Source organism: Gossypium arboreum, chromosome 9 (genome assembly GCF_025698485.1).
Source record: "Gossypium arboreum isolate Shixiya-1 chromosome 9, ASM2569848v2, whole genome shotgun sequence".
NCBI lineage: Eukaryota > Viridiplantae > Streptophyta > Magnoliopsida > Malvales > Malvaceae > Gossypium > Gossypium arboreum.
The window spans coordinates 59,431,358-59,449,341 of record NC_069078.1 but is presented as its reverse complement, the minus strand read 5'-3'; the positions used below and the strand labels follow the sequence as shown (position 1 = coordinate 59,449,341).

The 17,984-nt window shown below is 30.5% G+C and overlaps 2 protein-coding genes across 2 annotated transcripts; both read left to right on the top strand.

The window, feature by feature from the left end:
• Positions 1-5,286: 5,286 nt before the first annotated feature.
• On the top strand, positions 5,287-6,288 carry LOC108455323 (uncharacterized). The gene is made up of 2 exons (XM_017753901.2): positions 5,287-6,030; positions 6,115-6,288. Exons 1-2 carry the CDS (start codon positions 5,379-5,381, stop codon positions 6,237-6,239), a joined length of 777 nt encoding a protein of 258 aa, XP_017609390.2. The 5' UTR covers positions 5,287-5,378; the 3' UTR covers positions 6,240-6,288.
• Positions 6,289-8,033: 1,745 nt separating this feature from the next.
• LOC108456520 (uncharacterized) lies at positions 8,034-8,917 on the top strand. The gene is made up of 2 exons (XM_017755077.2): positions 8,034-8,697; positions 8,779-8,917. The coding sequence occupies exons 1-2, from the start codon at positions 8,088-8,090 to the stop codon at positions 8,838-8,840; spliced, it is 672 nt and encodes a 223-aa protein (XP_017610566.2). The 5' UTR covers positions 8,034-8,087; the 3' UTR covers positions 8,841-8,917.
• Positions 8,918-17,984: the final 9,067 nt, after the last annotated feature.

The following is a 17,984-nucleotide window of genomic DNA, read 5'->3' as shown; positions in this document are numbered from 1 at the left end:
GGGATTATCCAGGAATCCCTCCATTCAACGTCTTTGTCTTGGAGACTCTGGGGAATTGCCATCCACTTTTCTTCAGAAATGTCCTCTTGCCTAGGGGTAGCCACGAATTCCTTCAACGGAGAACAGTTCTCAGAGAATACTCGATAAGAGACCTTTTCTACCTTTCAAAATTGGCTATGAAACCAAGCTAGCAAGAGTTGCACACAGCCGATAAATCTTCCCTCACCCGCTCTCCGGCATGCACTTAGAGATCTGAAAGTTTCAACCAAAATTGCTGGGATAGGCGTGACCTTTTTGTCGAGCCAGTCAAATAGATCTGAAACTGCATCATCTATGCGCCCTAATGCTTTATGAAAATGACCAACCCGTAGATACTCAAGATGAAGACGTCAACTCTTTTCTTTGTATTCGGATGTGCCAAGATCAAATCCCGTAAACTTTTCCAATAGGTACATTTACTATCTCCCTTTTTTTTTAATCCGGGCCGCGACTTATTTCTCGCTCATCCCAATTATACTCATTAGCCTCTTTAAGAAAGTTAGGATATTAGCGGCTCTAAAAAACACTTTGTCGGTTTAGATCCTCGGGCAACGGAGTAGAGTTGTGCACTCTTCTATGGTGGGCACCAAATCTACTTTCCCAAAAGTAATGCAGCTATAGGCAGGATTTTAATATTGTGCCAGAGTCCGAAATAAGTGCTTATCCACTTTGATATCAAGTAAATAAGGCAAATCACCATAGTCACGGTAGAATAACTTCTTGGTTTCGTCATTCTATTGGTCTCATATTTCTTTCAACTCTTAAAGGTTATTTTGAGTCACACTGATACAAGTGAAATCCCATAATTCTGACATATATCCTTCCGTCAGGCTGTTGCCATCCTCTTGTTGTGTCTTCTCAGACCATATCTGGACGACTACATTGTCTTCCACTTTATCAAGAAATTCCTTTTCCATAACAAGCTCTCTATTTAGCAACTGAACGTGAATCAACACCCTTTTCTATAATGAAAATGCAATGCAATCATAGCCAAAACAAAATAAAACAAGTCATTACATTTCATACAAAGCTAGAATTCAAAGCAAGAAATAATAAATAGAACACCTATTCAGGTGACCACTAGAAGTTTGGTATGGTTCTACCTGGGTAAGGTTCTTAAGGCTTATTATATGCGGTTCGGTTCTAAAGTAAGGGTACCTGAACTAGCAGATTCCTCAATCCTCACCCATTATAGGCTCATACAGATCGAGTTTAGTTTAGGGGAATACATTTCCCTATGGCTATATGGAGATGAAGATCTCACGAAGACATAAGTATGGATGTATCCCGAAAGCAATCCACTATCCTATATGGAGGTGAAGACATCATGAATGAATAGTTTCTCACTTCTATTTAAGAAGGGAAAAATGGAATGATTGTGCAATGCAATATGTGGAAAACATATAAAAAGGAACTTTCGAACCAGTAAAACAGATATACTAGATCGCTATATAACCTAATATATCAAAGACAAAACATGAATGATGAAATGCAAGAAAGGGATCGTAAATTTAAACCAAATTATCAATTTTCGACAAAAAGACTAAAAGTTTTCAACTCGCAGCTTGACTCTCTTATTTGTCCCCAGTGGAGTCGCCAAGCTGTCGAAACCTTTTTTGAGATTGACTTTTTATTTAAAAAAATGAAGATGGAGCCGCCACCAATCCTTTTTATTTAGGTGTGATTGGATCACCTCAAAACTCATTTTAATAAAATGTTAGACTTATTAAAACGATACTTTTTGGTCTACAAAATCCAGGAAATAGGTTCAGGAGTCGGTTACGCACAAGGAAGGATTACCACCCTCATGACACTCAAAATTGGTACCTAGTAGATTACTTGATGTCTTAGTATCGAGAATTAAAAATTTGAAGAGAATTTAAAATACGAATCTTTTTTGTATTAAGAAATTACTTAATTAAATTAATTTTCGCGAAAAAAGGCTTATTTCAGGTTAATCGAGAAGAAAGAATTATGTCCTGTAAGTTAGGACACAAAGCCTTAAATCCTCGAAGACAAGAATAAACGCCATTTGTTCATTACTTAAATCTCGTTTTTTAATTTTTAAAATAGATATTCGACTATTTCAGTTTTAGAAAGAAGTCATATTCCTTAAATTAGGAATACGACTCTTCTAATTCCAAAAATAATGAACATTGCCTCGATTTAAAAATTTTCTTTTTTTATGCATTGTGCAAAAACAAACGTAACATTTAAAGTGATGTGGATTTAACTTATTCGGTATAATATAAAAATGGATAAGTATATTTAAACACAATGTATGATATAGTGATAATGAAATAATATAAAATGGCTATATGGGTATAATATTAGAATGATAAATAAATAAATAAATAAATAAATAAAGGAATACTATAATAACAATAATGTAAGTATAATAATAATAATAATAATCATATCATAATAGTAAAATAGATAAGGTAACTTAAAAAAAAAATGGAAGGTGCATGATTAAAAGATAAATATGTATGACATGAAAGTGCCAAAAATAATAAAAGAAATAATAAAATAACAAGAACAAAAGAATAAAAATAAAATAATAATGACAATAATAATAAATAAATAAAAATGCACAAATAAAAGAATGTATATAATCTAATTTTAAGTATATATAAAAATAAAGAAGTAATAAATAAATAAATAAATAATAAAATAGTTTGTAAAAAGGTTGAAGTTAAATAAACAAGGATTAAATTGAAATTTAAATGAAATTAAGGGTTTAGGGTTTAGGGTATAAATTATAAATAATAAAAAATAAACTAATAAAACGCAATAAAGGACCAAAATGAAATGCGCAAAAAGAAATAGGGACTAAATGAGAAATTATCCCAAAACTCCAAGACATACATCATTCCCTAAGGGGTCAACATATGAAGGGCTAAATCGAAAACAAATTAAAATTAAGTGATAAATAAAAAATAGAACAGGACTGTATTAAAAACCACCTAAAAAGTGGAAGGACTAGGGTAGCAATTATACCCTAGTCACAAAAACACGCGGATCCTGAGGTACTCGGGTTAGGCAATCAGGTTGAGCGTCAAAATGATGTCATTTTTGGGCTTACAAACATCGGCCAAAACGACGTCGTTTAGCCCCCGCCTATATAAGCCAAAAATTCTTTAAAAAAATCATTCTGTTTAGGGTTTTTTTTAAATTGAGAGCTCTTTTTTTTTCTCTCGATTTTTCTCTTGTCCGGCCAAAGAGATGACAGACTATCGTCGTGGCCACCGGTCATCGGTGACAGCGTTCGTCGCCTCCGGTGGCTGGAGTTTAAAAAGTTTATTTTTTTTATTTTTAAAAAAAAAGAAGACTGAAATAAAGGGTGGTTCCCTCTGTATTTAAAAAAAGAAAAGAAAAACAAAAAACAAAAAGAGAAAAGAGGCTTTCGGCCTTCTGGGCATGTCCCTCTCAGGCCCTCTCCTCCGACAGAGCCCAGGCGAATCTTGAGGAAATCAAGGGCTCCTCCACGTCGAAGATGGGTCATTTCTCCTTGAGGATGACAAACCTGCCCATCCACGACGACAGCGCAACAAGATTGATAAGGGCTTTTTTTATATTTTTGAAAAAATAAATGTTGAATAAAAATCTACCTTTTGAATATGTTCTTTTTTTTTTCGTATTTATCTGTAAAAAATACATGGTGGTTCTTATGACTTTTATAGCCGATTTACAACATGGTTTATCCTTTTTTTTTTTTTTACTGTTTGCTTTTGTTGTCCTTTTGTTCTTTCTCTTTGCAGGTGACGGTGTGCGGTCAACAGTAGGACGAAGACCTTTGCCTTTGCCATTTTGATACAAGGGTGGCTGAGACGCGTCAGACCTTGAGACAAGGAGCCTCGAGTGGCGTGCCTGCAAAGGGGGGTTCGCACCAAGAATCCTAGGGTTTCTAAAAGCTTTTAGATAGTAGGCCTTAGGGTTTCTTTGGCTGTTGGGCTTGTAATTTGAGTAGTGAGTTTTGTTGAAATTTAGACTTGTAATTTGGGCTGACATGTAATTGGACCTTTATTTATTTGGTTTTATTTATTTTTTTCATTTGGTTTCTATTTGGGCCAGATAAAATTGGGCCCTTACAACTATTTTACTTGTGATGAGAATATTAATATCAGTTACAAAAAAATTATGGACACTCGTGTTATTTCAAATGAATTTTTATTTGTGTGTATTGAAATAGTGGCTCATGAGTTGTGTAATAACTAAAATTTATCCAAAATTAAATCAATATTTTATGATAAGTTCAATCTTGAAACATGTTTCAAAGTCCATAGATATATTGATTGATTAAACTTATCAAATTTTGGTAAAAAAAGGTGGGCATAGCCCTAAATAGTCCATTAGTTTCTAAGTTATAAGTTATTTTTATTAATTAAAAATTAAAAATAAAATGAAATGAAATGAAAAATTAAAAAAAAAAACCCTTAAAATTTTGCAAATACAACAATTTAATCCGTGAGACCCTACACCTGCTGGTCAGGTCAAAGTCACCCAAACGACACTGCTAAGGGCCATCCCAGCCAATCGGCCAACATCCCATCAACCATGAGTTTATGATAGGAAAAATCTCACTCTTGAGTCATTTTAAATTTAAGTTATTTAGAGATTGGATTATATTTAGTTAAAGTTTTTTGTACCCAGCAAAAAAAATACGAGCATTTAATTTTGATGGGATTCAAACACATATTTTTATATGATATTATTGGGTAAAAATAGTATGTGATTAAGTGATACAGAATTAAACTAAACCTCAACTTCATTTGAAAAGATGAAGGTTGATTTGCAAAAAAAAAAAAATTAAAAAATGAATTAAATTACCGGTTCAATTCATCAGTATTAGGAAGTAATTTGCATATAATATTTAAAGTGGTGAAAGGGGAGAGAATAATTTCCTTAATATTAGTGATTGCTAAAATAATGGTAAGAGTTAACCAATGATTTCCCGGAAACCATTTAATTATTAATCCTTGATTGCTTCATTTGTATTTATTGAGTTGCTAAATGTTGTAAGTTGAATAATCCTTTTAATTATAGGATTTAAAAAGAAGATAAATGAAAATTTGACTTGAATAGTAATGTTTGATTAATTTTAATCTTGGTTGAATTTAGTTTCGATTCATATAATATGTTTAACTAATCAAGGATTCGGAAAAGAATCATTTTTACTTTTCGTAACTTGGGAGATTTCTTCATTATTTTAGAATCAATCACTTGGGAATTAGCAATTTTGGAGAAATTAGTGGAAGAAATTTCAATGCATTCGAAGCCTATAAATTTCTTTATTTTTTGTTACTTTTTACATCAAAAGCTTGAATATTTTTGAAGCAATGGAAACTATGAACAAGAGATTTTCGAGGGTGAGTTTAGTCGCTGTTTTGCTTGTTCTTATCGCAATTCAAGTCAATGGTTTATTCCCTTTCGATTACGAATCTGAATTTGCTCAAAATTCTTTAGATTTCCAAAATTTTCCATCAAATTCCAATGAAAATTCATTGTTTTCAGAATCCCAAGTTTATGAGCCCCAATCCCAATACTTTCACCAGGTAAATCCTGAAGAAATATCTTTGCTTTCACAATCTGAACTTCCTCATGATTCATTTCAAACTCAAAATTTTGAATCCACCAATCTACCTTTCGAAACTCAACAATTTCCTTTTGAAATAAATGCAAACCATAGAATCAAATCACCATCTCCATCACCGGTACCATCACCTGTCCAAGTGTCATCACCAGCACCGTCACCTGTAGAAGTGCCCTCACCTGCACCATCGCCTGTAGAAGCTCCACATCCTCCAAAACCGAATCCAGACAACATTTGTAAATTGAAGTGTTCGACGAAATGCCTAAAACAAGAAATTCCAATTCTTCACAACTTATGCTGCAGAGTCTGCAAGTTAAGATGCTTATACCATTATGCGGATCTCATCTACACTTGTACTAATCGTTGTGTAGAATCCATGCCCAATACCTTCAAATCTGGTAAAAATAATCTGTAATCTTTTTTTTTTTTAATTATCAAATATTATTTTCATTAAATTCTGATACAAATTCTATTATTTGCAGATGAGAAGAAAGAAGCTGCATATGTGAAATACTGCTACAAAAATGCACCAAGAATTTCTAGGCTTTTTCTATTTAATATTTTTATTTTATTTATAATGTTAGAAAATTTGTTCATTATTAAATAAAATCCATTGCATTTTCTTTTATTTGTAATATTTATGAATTTTATTTACAACCGTTTTTATTTTGTTTTCAACCCTTAAATCTTATTTATATCTTATTATTTATCTGTTTTATTTGACATAATTCTTTGAACTACCTATAATTTCTCTTCAATTCATAAATAAGAAAATAATGCAGTTTAATATATAGATAATAATATTTATTCCAATTGAATTAAGATTCAATTGGCTATAAACAATCTATTTTATTACCTCGTAAACCTTTTTTCATTTAAATTTAAAACTAAAATACTTGAATTTAATATTAGAAAATAAATATATTGTCTTGTATCTAAAAGTCATCCTTAAATGTTTTTAATATTATCTTAATCTTGTATCTATAATGTGGATTGTATTGTGTATTACATGTTTGCATTTAATTAATTTAAAAATATTTAAAATATTTTTATAATTTTTAATTTTAAAAATATATTTTTATAATATTTGAATTTTAAAATTTTAAAAAATATTTAAATATTGACATGTTATCCATGTGGCAATTTACATATATGTGACATCAACAAAGTTAAAAATGTTGATTTTTTCATCCATTTTAGGGTTATTAGATAAAACTAAAATAACTTTTTTATAAAGTTGAAGGTTGAAATATAATTTTAAATATTAAAATTATGATTAACTCGATATGTTAATAACATGATGATAAATTATATAAATTGTTTAATGTTGAGAGGATAAATTTTGAGAATGAAATAATTTTTGGATTTTATTATGAAAATTTACACAAATTTCAACTTTTGTGGGTGTCGAGGATGGTATATCAAAGTCAAATAAGTATGAATGTAAAGACAAGATTTTTTGTGGGAATCTTAGATAATCATGATATGTAATTATGAAAAATACATTGTCCACATCGAGATCAAATCATGTAGTTATTATACTTTTTTAAACATCTTGGATACAAATTCTATAAAAATTTTAATCCCATAGAAAGCTTGACCAACAAATTGTTTACATGTTGATCTTCTCTTTATACTGCCGGAGATTAGAGAATGAAAACCATTATTATCATTTATTCAAAATTTTAAATTATGAAGCTATTCTTTGAGTTTGAACATAAGTCGAAATATTTGAATGTATTTAATTAACAAATGAGGGTTAAGAAAGTGTATCGTAACTATTAATCATTAAATAATTTGTTAAAAAAAAGTGTAAAGTTGAAATTTTAAAAATAGTGAATGAATTTATGAAGTTGATAGAATTAAAATTAAATAATATCGATTAATTTTTATTTTTATTTTTATAATTGCGGAGGAACATGAAATTACGATTTTAAAATCTCCCTAAGAAATAGTGATAGGCTTAGAAAGTGGAAAGAGTTGATCAATGATTTAATTGTACATCCTTTGATTGCTTCATTTCTTTTGATTGAGTTGCCAACTTATTTATGCTCCTTTTAATTATAGGATTTAATTTAAATAAAAATTGAGAATTTCTAAATTGGAAATTTGGGTTTTTTAAAGAAAATTAATATAAATAATTTTTATGTTTTTTAAATGCAATAAAATTGAATTAAATAAAATAAATAGGATAATTCAAAAATAAAATATTAATTTTTAAAACATTTTTACTCTAATTACCATAACTAAAATCATCATGAAAACCAATCAAATGACATATTCACAAGTAAACAATTTCAACTTCAGGGATTTCTTCATTATTTTAGAATCAATCAGTTGGTAATTAGTAATTTTGGAGCAATTAATGGAAGAAATTTCAATGAATTTGATGCCTATAAATTTCTTGGTTTTTTTGTTTACATTTTTCATCCAAAGCTTGAATCTTTTTGAAGCAATGTTAGCAATGAATAAGAGATTTTCAAGTGTGAGTTTAGTCACTATTGTGCTTGTTCTTATTGCAGTTCAAGTCAATGGTTTCTTCCCCTTTGATTACGAATCTGAATTTGCTCAAAATTTCGATGAAAGTTCATTGCTTTCAGAATCTCAAGTTTATGAGCCCCAATCCCATTACTTTCACAAGGTAAATCCTGAAGAAACATCTTTGCTTTCTCAATCTGATCTTCCTCATTATTCATTCGAAACTCAAAATTTTGAATCCACCAATCTACCTTTCGAAACTCAACAATTCCCTTTTGAAATAAATCCAAACCATAGAATCAAATCACCGGCACCATCACCACTAGAAGTGTCGTCACCAGCACCGTCACCCGTAGAAGTGCCATCACCTGCACTGTCGCCTGTAGAAGCTCCACATCCTCCAAAACCGAATCCAGACAACACTTGTAAATTGAAGTGTTCGACGAAATGTCTAAAACAAGATATTCCAATTCTTCACAACTTATGCAACAAAGTTTGCAAGTTAAGATGCTTATACCATTATGCAGATCTCATCTACACTTGTACCGATCGTTGTGCAGAATCCATGCCCAATAACTTCAAATCTGGTAAAAATAATCTATATTATTTTGTTATTTTTATCAAATATTATTTTCATTAAATTCTGATACAAATTCTATTATTTACAGATAAGAAGAAAGAAGCTGCATATGTGAAATACTGCTACAAAAAGTGCATCAAGAATTTCTAATCTTTTTCTTTTTAATTATGTTTTAGATTGAATTTCTAATTTTATAAATTGTGTTCATTAATAAATAAATTCCCTTACATTGACTCTTCTCATATCTCCATTGATGTTTGGCTATGATTTTTATATATTGTTTACCTTTTTTGTTACATATTTTTCTTTGATTTAATTTAATTATTGAATCCAATATTTGTATTCTATTATTAACAATTTCATTTTATTTTTTAAATTTAAATATTAAAAATGTTTTATATTAATGCCTGTATTTTATAAACAATCTATTTTGATTGCCTTTGTATAGTTTTATTTTTTAGTGACTAAACACAATAAAAAAATTAATAATTGATAATTATAATTGAAATGCTTTATTATTTTAATCAATCATAATTAAAATAATAAAATATGATTTCATTCAATTATCAAAATAAGTTTAAATTAAAAATAACATAATAATTTTTATTTTATTGAGCTATTTAAACTATTAATAATTTATTAACTTGTAATTTTAAATTTTTTAATATTTAAGATCTTGATAGGCGTCGAAACTACCAAATATAAATTTTATTACAAAATAACAGTAATTAACAGTATAGAGCTGTAAGGTTTAGTCCACAGGGACTGGTTATCTAATTTCATCTTTTTTTTGGGACCATAATCGCTGTTGTAATTACAGTTGTGCCCATGACCTGTGCGTAGAAATGCTGAAAATAAAAATAAAAATAAGAGATTTAAAATTGATTAAGGAAATAAAATAAGGAAATACAATAAAATAAAATACAATAAAAACAAATTCGAAAATGTAAAAATAAATTTAAGAAAATAAAATAAATGGATAAATAAAATTCTTTTTAAACTTAGCATTAGCCTCGGGTTACTCCAATTTTGAATCGATCTTTGAAATAGATTTTCCCTTCCAAGCAATAAGCTGGTTATTGCAATCGAGGATCCCTCAAACCGCCAACTCTTCCTCTCGTAATCAATCCCGGTATCACTTACAAATCAACTCTTGTTGAATTTCCAACTATGTGGCACATACCCGTAATTTAAGACTTCGACAGCCTTGTAACCTAATAAGCCCAACTCGAATTAACGGCCTCAACCATGTGGGTCGTTTAAATTCGATCACAATCTCCTTTAACGGAATCCAACTAGCTTTTTGCAATTGCACATGCCAATTTGTTCGCAGTTTTGAATACAGCACCACCGACTCAACTTCCCAACTGTACGCCAAATGATTCCAACCCAACATGTGCTTTTTAAATTGAAATTGAATCAACTTTGAGGGACGAATTTGTTCTATCCTATATACCGAAGAGATAGCGAATACCGAATTGCAAAGTATTTAGTGTGGGTTCATATCTCATGATTACTTTGTCGAAGAGATAAACGGGCTAAGGCTAAAAAAAGTTTAGTTAATCATGAAAAAAAATCATGTTTTGAAAGAGATTTTGTGGAATTGTGAAAGATGGAAAGGAAAAGGGTTTGGAAGGTAATTAAAGCAAAAGGCTAAAAGTTAAAGAAAAAAAAAAGAATGAAACAACAGTATAGAAAATCGAGGCAGGAAGGGAAAGAAAATTAAGGAATTTTATTGAATGCGAAAGGCAAAATTGTGTGTTAAATTGGTTGTAGCCACTAGTTATTTATAATTTTTTTTAAATATTATAATTAAATAATCCTAAATATTATTACTAAATATTATCACTAAATAATTTTAAATATTATCACTAAATAATTCAAAATTTAAAAACAAAATTTAAACTAGATATTAAATTTAAACTAATTACAGAGTTGTAACAATATTAAAAATTTATCCAGCCACTTTTTAAATATTCAATCTTTCAATAAAGCCCTCATCTTTGCTTTTTGTTCCAATTTAGTCCCTTTTTGTAAGAGTTTGAATTCAGCACACCAACTTCATTCTTGATAAGAAAAATTCAAATTTAATAGCATTTTATTCAATAATTAGCCAAAAAAATATATTAAAAATATGAATTTATCTTGCTATCAAATTCTCCCTACTTAGTCGATGCTTGTCCTCAAGTAGGGGTGAGCGTTCGATCGAATCGAATAGAATCGAATGAAAAAATTTCGAGTTAATCGAGTTAACAAATTATATTTTATCATCCTAATTTGATTTGAAATTTTCTCAAATCGAGTCGAGTGAGATAGAATTCGAATCGAATCGAATCGAATCTAATGTATTTGTTCGAGTTAAATTTTAAAAAATAATTTTGGGTCCTTGTAATCACTGCCACCTACCATAATAAAATTTGTCCACCTTAATCAAATTTTTTATTAACTTTCATCACATCATAATTTATTTATTAATATTTTATATACGGGTTAGCTTATTTGCTTGCTTAGTTGTTTCAATTATCTTTAGATTTTTGTCACTGTATTTTGGAATTAAAAATATATTAAATGTAAAAATGTGATTTTTTAATAAAAGTTATTTTAAAGATAAAATGTAAAATTGATACCAATATAAAATTTTAACACAAATATTTTATGGCATAATTAATAATTCAATTTTAATATAAATATTCAATATGACTAAACAATTCAATAATATAAATAATATAAAATGTGAAATTTAATTTAATAATATAAATAGTATATATAAATAAAATTATTACTATTTATGTTTAGTGATTTTTTGGACAATTTTAATTTTTATTTGAGAGTAAAGGGTGAGAAGTAAAATTTAGGGAAAAAATAAAAAATTTTGGGAAATAAAATTTGAGGAAAGTAAATGGGGAGTAAAATTTTGGAGGGAAAATATTAAAAAAAAAATTGGGGGGATGGGTTTGGGGTAGATGGGAGGTGGGATGCGAAGGGAGTAAAAGGTTTAGGGGGAAAGTGGGAGGGAGTAAAAATTTTGGGGAAAAATAAAAAGTTTTGAGGGTTTTTGGGAGTAAAATTTTGATAAAAAGTAAATGGGAGAGTAAAATTCCGGTGGGAAATGGATTTTGGGTAGATTAGGGGGTTGGGATGGGAGAGGAGAAAGTTTTGGGGGGAAAGTGGGAAGGAGTAAAAGTTTTGAGAGAAAAGTAAAAAGATTCGGGAGTTTGGGGTAAAAATGTGAAATATTATAGTTTGATATTTGAATTATTCGAGTTATTAGAATTTGAAAACTCAACTCGATTCGAACTTAAAATTCGAAAAAAAATTCGAGTTGACTCAAATAACTCGATTAACTCAAATAACTCAATTCGTTTAAATTGAAATTCGAGTTTTTTTCGAGTCAAATCGAGTTTTGCTCACCCCTATCCTCAAGCATGATATCCACTAAAAATAATTCGTCAATTCTTTTCAAAATCAAAACCCCCCTTTCTTAGTCAAGCATACTTCAAACAATTAGGTGAATAAAAAATAAACAATTACTAAACTCAATCAATAAGCATTTTATAAAATCTTGAACGATATGTCAAATTTAACTATTTCACTAGATTTTGGCTTAATCAAACATGCGAAACGATCATACCTAATATATACTTTTATCAATTATTATTATTATTATTTTTTTTCAAATATAGTCAAGACTTTTGACGTGAAATGAGATGACAACCCAAACACCTCACCCTAGTTACTCAACCTGACACGTTTTCCTTATTTATTTATTTCTAACCAATTCGAGACATAATTAAACCTTTTGACGTGAAACGAGATGACAACCCAAGCACCTTATCTTGGTTACTCAATTTCACATGTCCCTAATTGATTTATTTCTTAAGGCAGCTCGATTAGCGGAGTGTTAAAAGCTTCGACTCGTCACCAAACCTTTTGACACGAAAAGAGACGAGATATTGACTCGTCACCTCATCCCGGTTACTCAACTTGGTCTTATTTCTGAATCTTCACTCTTAACCAAGCTATTAGCAAATTCATTTAAAACGAGTACTTTCATTAGGCAAGTTCAATAAAACCAAAAAATTTCATGAAATATTGACTAAGGCATAACATTTTCAATTCTACAAAATATTCATTGATCAAGCAAACAATAGTTATTCATAATTCACCCACTTATTTAAGTAAACTAAACATAAGATTTAGAAGTTTATTTCCGAAACAAATTAAGGAATTATTTAGCGAAACACATGCAAAAAAGAAATAGCATGGCACATTCTACGAACCCCCTATTTAGACCACATTGCCCTCAATATGCAATTTTAAAACAATAATGAATAGAAGGGTCAAGTGTACTCCTCGTGTTAATTTGGCGAAAGATGGTTTGGGCAATTCAAGTTGATTCTAGTCGATTCTGGTCGATTTTGGTCGGTTCGGTCCTGGGTGTATGTTTCAACAAATGGCAACACTGAAATTTGATAGGGTGTGCTCATGCCACGAATTAATTTTGACCTCATAAAAAATGACTGTCTTCGTCCATGTTTTTGGTAAATAACATGATCAAACGGATTAAAATGATACTTTATTTAATTCTCAAACTAAATTAGAATTCAAAATTAAATTAAATAAATGAAAATAAATAAAAAATAAATGTGGGTTGCCTCCCATAAAGTGTTTTTGTTTAACGTCATTAGCTCAACGACGTGAGTGTTAATCATTTGGTTTCTCAAGAATTAATTCTTCCATTATGTGCACTTGAAAGTTCTTGCAGAAAGGTTTCAACCTTTTCTCATTGTCCTTGAAGCACTTCCTAGATTCCTCAATTATTGGTGGATTAATGAGCCTTTGAGCTTCTTTGTTTGGGTTTATCTTTTCCTATATCGAAATCCTTAAATGTTTTGGTAACAATTTGAGTTCCAGTTCCGAAGCCTACAAAATAGAAGGCAAGAGTTTAGTTTTAGAAGGAGAAAGTTTAAAATTTTTGCCTTGACTTTTAGGAAATTGTGGAGTCTCCAATAGAATAATTGTTTCACGAATCATTTCTTTGAACGTCATTAACTCCTCCAATTTATCCACCGTATCGAGGTCTAAACTCTTGCAAAGTATAGTTTGTAACTCATCCTTTTCATGATACTTAAAATGAAATTTTGTTAGTGGTTCAATAATATCAACACTAGAAATATTCGACATTATGTTGGGTTAGCCCATCACTTCATAAACATTAAATTTTACCACATCACCGTTGAATTCCATAGTGAGGGTTCTACTACGAACATCAATGAGGGTTCCACTACGAACATCAATCTTTGTACATGCGGTACTTAGGAATGGCCTCCCGAGTAGAATATCAGAAGCATTTTTTGAGTGGTCGTCTTCCATATTGATGATATAAAAGTCTGCAGGAAAAAATAATTCATTTACCTTTATGAGAACATCTTCTAACACCCCTTCTAGATATACGCATGACTTATACACCAATTGAATAATCACCCCTGTTTCTTTCAAAGGACCCGTGTTTAGCAATTTAAAAATAGATAAATGCATTACATTAATAGATGCTCCCAAATCACACATAACTTTCTTTATACTAATATTTCCTATTTTGTAGGATATAGAAAACAAACATTGGTCCTTACACTTAGGTGAAATTTTTCTTTGTAGTACTGCAGAAATGTTTTCCCCCACGTTTACCCATTCATTTCCTTGGAGTTTCTTTTTGCTGGTGCACAGTTCTTTCAAAAACTTTCTATAGCTTGGAACCTGTTTAATTATATAAAGTAAAGGAATATTAATTTCTACCTTCCGGAATGTCTTAAGGATTCTTTTTTCCTCTCGTTCCTTTTTAACTTGGGCGAGCCTTCTAGGGTATGGGAGAGGTACAACAAATGGTTTATGTGGTGCCGTATCAGTGGGAGTTGCTGGTTCGACTTTCTGTTCAACGTCGTGGTCACGACTCGTGCTAGGCACTAGTTTTGACTCTTTTCCATCTTTTACGGTCACAACACTCGTATTTTTACATGGGTTTGGCTCAGTTTGATATGACAATTTTTCTTAGTTCTCCAAACGACTAACCATAAGTGCTAGCTTACTTATTTGTTGATCTAGTTTTCGGAAATGTGCTTCAATATTTTGTTAGAACTTTTCAGTGCTAACGACTAACTTCTCTACTATGGCTTCAAGAGATGACTTTGGAGGTTGATACTATTGAGGCGTAGGTGGTCTTAGTTGATATGGTTGATTGTATTGAGGGTTCAATCCATAGCTCAGGTTTGGGTGCTCCCTTCACCCTGCATTGTATGTGTTTGGATTGGATCGTAACCCCTTTGAGTTGGCCTTGCAAAGTTCCCAACGTCATCTATTTGTGCAGCTGTGTCTTCAAGTAAATTTGAGTACAAGTCGATAAGATGATCAAGCTTAGCATAAATCTCGCACAACCAAGTTGGGTTCGTCTATGCTGCAAGCATATTTTTAACCACATTATTAAGTTCATTAATTTTATTTACTATGGAAGGAGTACTTAGCTCATGAAATTTTCTCGTATGTCCTATAAGTAGTTGATACTGTTGAAAATTTGCAACCATAGTCGAAATTAATTTCCTAGCTCTTTGGGGAATCATGTTCACAAGAACCCCTCCACTAGCTGCATCAATCATCTTCATTTCCTTTGAGAGTAACCACTTATAAAAACACTGTAAGAGCGACCGTTCAGACAGGCTATGTTGTGGGCAACTTGCACACAACTTCTTGTATCGCTCCCAATATTCATAAAGTGATTTTCCTTCTTTTTGTTGTATTTCGACTATACTCCTCCTTAATTCGGCTGCTCAAGCTGCTGGGAAAAACCTATCAAGAAACAATCGAGACATATCAATCCAAGTATTGACAGATCCCGGAGGTAAATAAAATAGTCATTCTTTAGCAGAGTCAGCTAATGAAAAAGGAAAAGCTTGTCGTTTTATTTAATCCTCAGTTACTCATTCTGGTTTCACGCTTAGAGAAACCATGTGGAACTATTTCAGATGAGTATGGGGTTCTCATTTTTCAAAATGCGGGAAGTAAGCAATAAATGTATTAATCCTGACTTCAACTCGAATGGTGTTTCGCTCGCCGAATAAGTCATGCATAACGGTTGTTGTTCATCTGGTGCAGCTGCAAGTTGGTGTATAGTTTGATCTGCCATATCATTTGAAACTTCGGATGAGTAAATATTTTCGATGTAAGATCCTTCTTCAAAGTCGGGTTGTGGTTGTTTATCACGTTGAATAGTTTGTCTTTGAAGTGTTCGAGCCAACTTTTCTATTTCCAGTTCAAATACTAGAGTACCCGATTCCGACCTAATCATAAAGAAAACAAACAAAAATTAGAAATTTTTACCTATCACCAGTAACGGTTCCAAAATTTGATGGGCATCGAAACTACCAAATATAAATTCCTAAGACAAAATAACAGTAATTAGCAGTATAGAGCAGTAGAGTCGAATCCACAGGGATTGGCTATCTAATTTCGTCTTTTTTGTGACCAAAATTGTTGTCGCGGTCATAGTCGTGCCCATGACCTGTGCGTAGAAATGCTGAAAATAAAAATAAAAATAAGGGGTTTAAAATTGATTAAAATAATAAAATAATGAAATACGAAAAATAAAATAAAATAAAAACATATTCGAAAATGAAAAATAAATTTAAGAAAATAAAATAAACGGATAAATAAAATATTTTTTAAACTTAGCATTAGCCTCGGTGTACTCCAATCTTGAATCGATCCTTGAAACAGATTTTCTCTTCCAAGCGATAAACTGGTTATAGCAATCGAGGATCCCTCAAACCGCCAACTCTTCCTCTCGTAATCGATCCTGGTATCACCTGTAAATCGACCTTTATCGAATTTCCAACTACGTGGCACGTACTCGTAATTTAAGACTTCGACAGCCTTGTGATCTGAAAAATCCAACTCGAATTAACGACCTCAACCGCGTGAGTCATTTAAATCTGATCACTATCTCCCTTGACGGAATCCAACTAGGTTTTTACAATTGAACATGCCAATTTGTTCGCAGGATTTTGAATACAACACTGCCGACTCAACTTTCCAACTGTACGCCAAACGATTCCAACCCAAAACACACTTTTTGAATTGAAATCGAATAAACTTTGAGGGACGAATTTGTACTATCCCATATACCGAAGAGATAGTAAATACTGAATTGCAAAGTATTTAGTGTGGGTTTATATCTCACAATTACTTTGTTGAAAAGATAACCGGGCTAAGGCTAAAAAATGTTTAGTTAATTATGGAAAAAATCATGTTTTGAAAGTGATTTTGTAGAATTGTGGAAGATGGAAAGGTAAAGGGCTTTGGAAGGCAATTAAACTAATAAGTTGGAAAAAAAAAGGAATAAAACAACAATATAGAAAACTGACACGGGAAGGGAAAGAAAAATAATGAATTTTATTGAATCACAAAGGTAAAGTTGTGTGTTTAACTGTCTGTAGCCTATAAGTATTTATACATATTTTTAATACTAAAATTTAATTAGATTTTTTCTAAATATTATCACTAAATAATTCTAAATATTATCACTAAATAATTCAAAATTTAAAAATAAAATTTAAACTAGAGATTAAATTTAAACTAATTATAGAGTTGTAACAATATAAAAAATTCTTCAATCTTTATTCAGCCACTTTTTGAATCTTCAATCTTTCAATCAAGCCTTCCTCTTTGCTTTTTGTTCCAGTTTAGTCCCTTTTTGTAAGACACCAACTTCATTCCTGATAAGAAAAATCCAAATTTAATAGCATTTTATTCGATAATTAGTCAAAAATAAATATATTAAAAACATGAATTTATCTTACTATTAGATGCAATCAAAAGTAATAGTTTAGCTTGAATTTTAGTTCGATTAGAGTGAACATTGTTACCAATGCATGAGAATGTGAGTTTGAGTACGTTGAAGTGCATTATCCTCTTATTTATGAATTGGGGATGAATTATAGGTAGATCAATGCATTGTGTCAAAAGAATAAATATGATCAAAACTTATAATAAAATTATTAAAAAACATAATAATTGTGCATTTAAATATATTTCAATTTCTGAAAATAAAAATAATTATACAACATAAGTTTACATTTATTGGAAAAAATATAATAACATAAAACTAAATGTAAACTACATTATTAACTTGTTAATTTTAATTATTCTACTTTTGAATTAGAAAATTTAATCTTTAGATGGCATCGATTAAATGTATTTGGTTAAATTTCACTATATGCATAAAGTTGTAAATTTTGTCCATATTAT

Bases quoted from the DNA above. Each gene is read 5' to 3' on its own strand.
- LOC108455323 (XM_017753901.2), top strand. From the start codon at position 5,379: ATGGAAACTATGAACAAGAGATTTTCGAGGGTGAGTTTAGTCGCTGTT. The intron at 6,031-6,114 runs GTAAAAATAATC...TATTATTTGCAG, and splicing joins GCCCAATACCTTCAAATCTG to ATGAGAAGAAAGAAGCTGCA.
- LOC108456520 (XM_017755077.2), top strand. From the start codon at position 8,088: ATGTTAGCAATGAATAAGAGATTTTCAAGTGTGAGTTTAGTCACTATT. The intron at 8,698-8,778 runs GTAAAAATAATC...TATTATTTACAG, and splicing joins GCCCAATAACTTCAAATCTG to ATAAGAAGAAAGAAGCTGCA.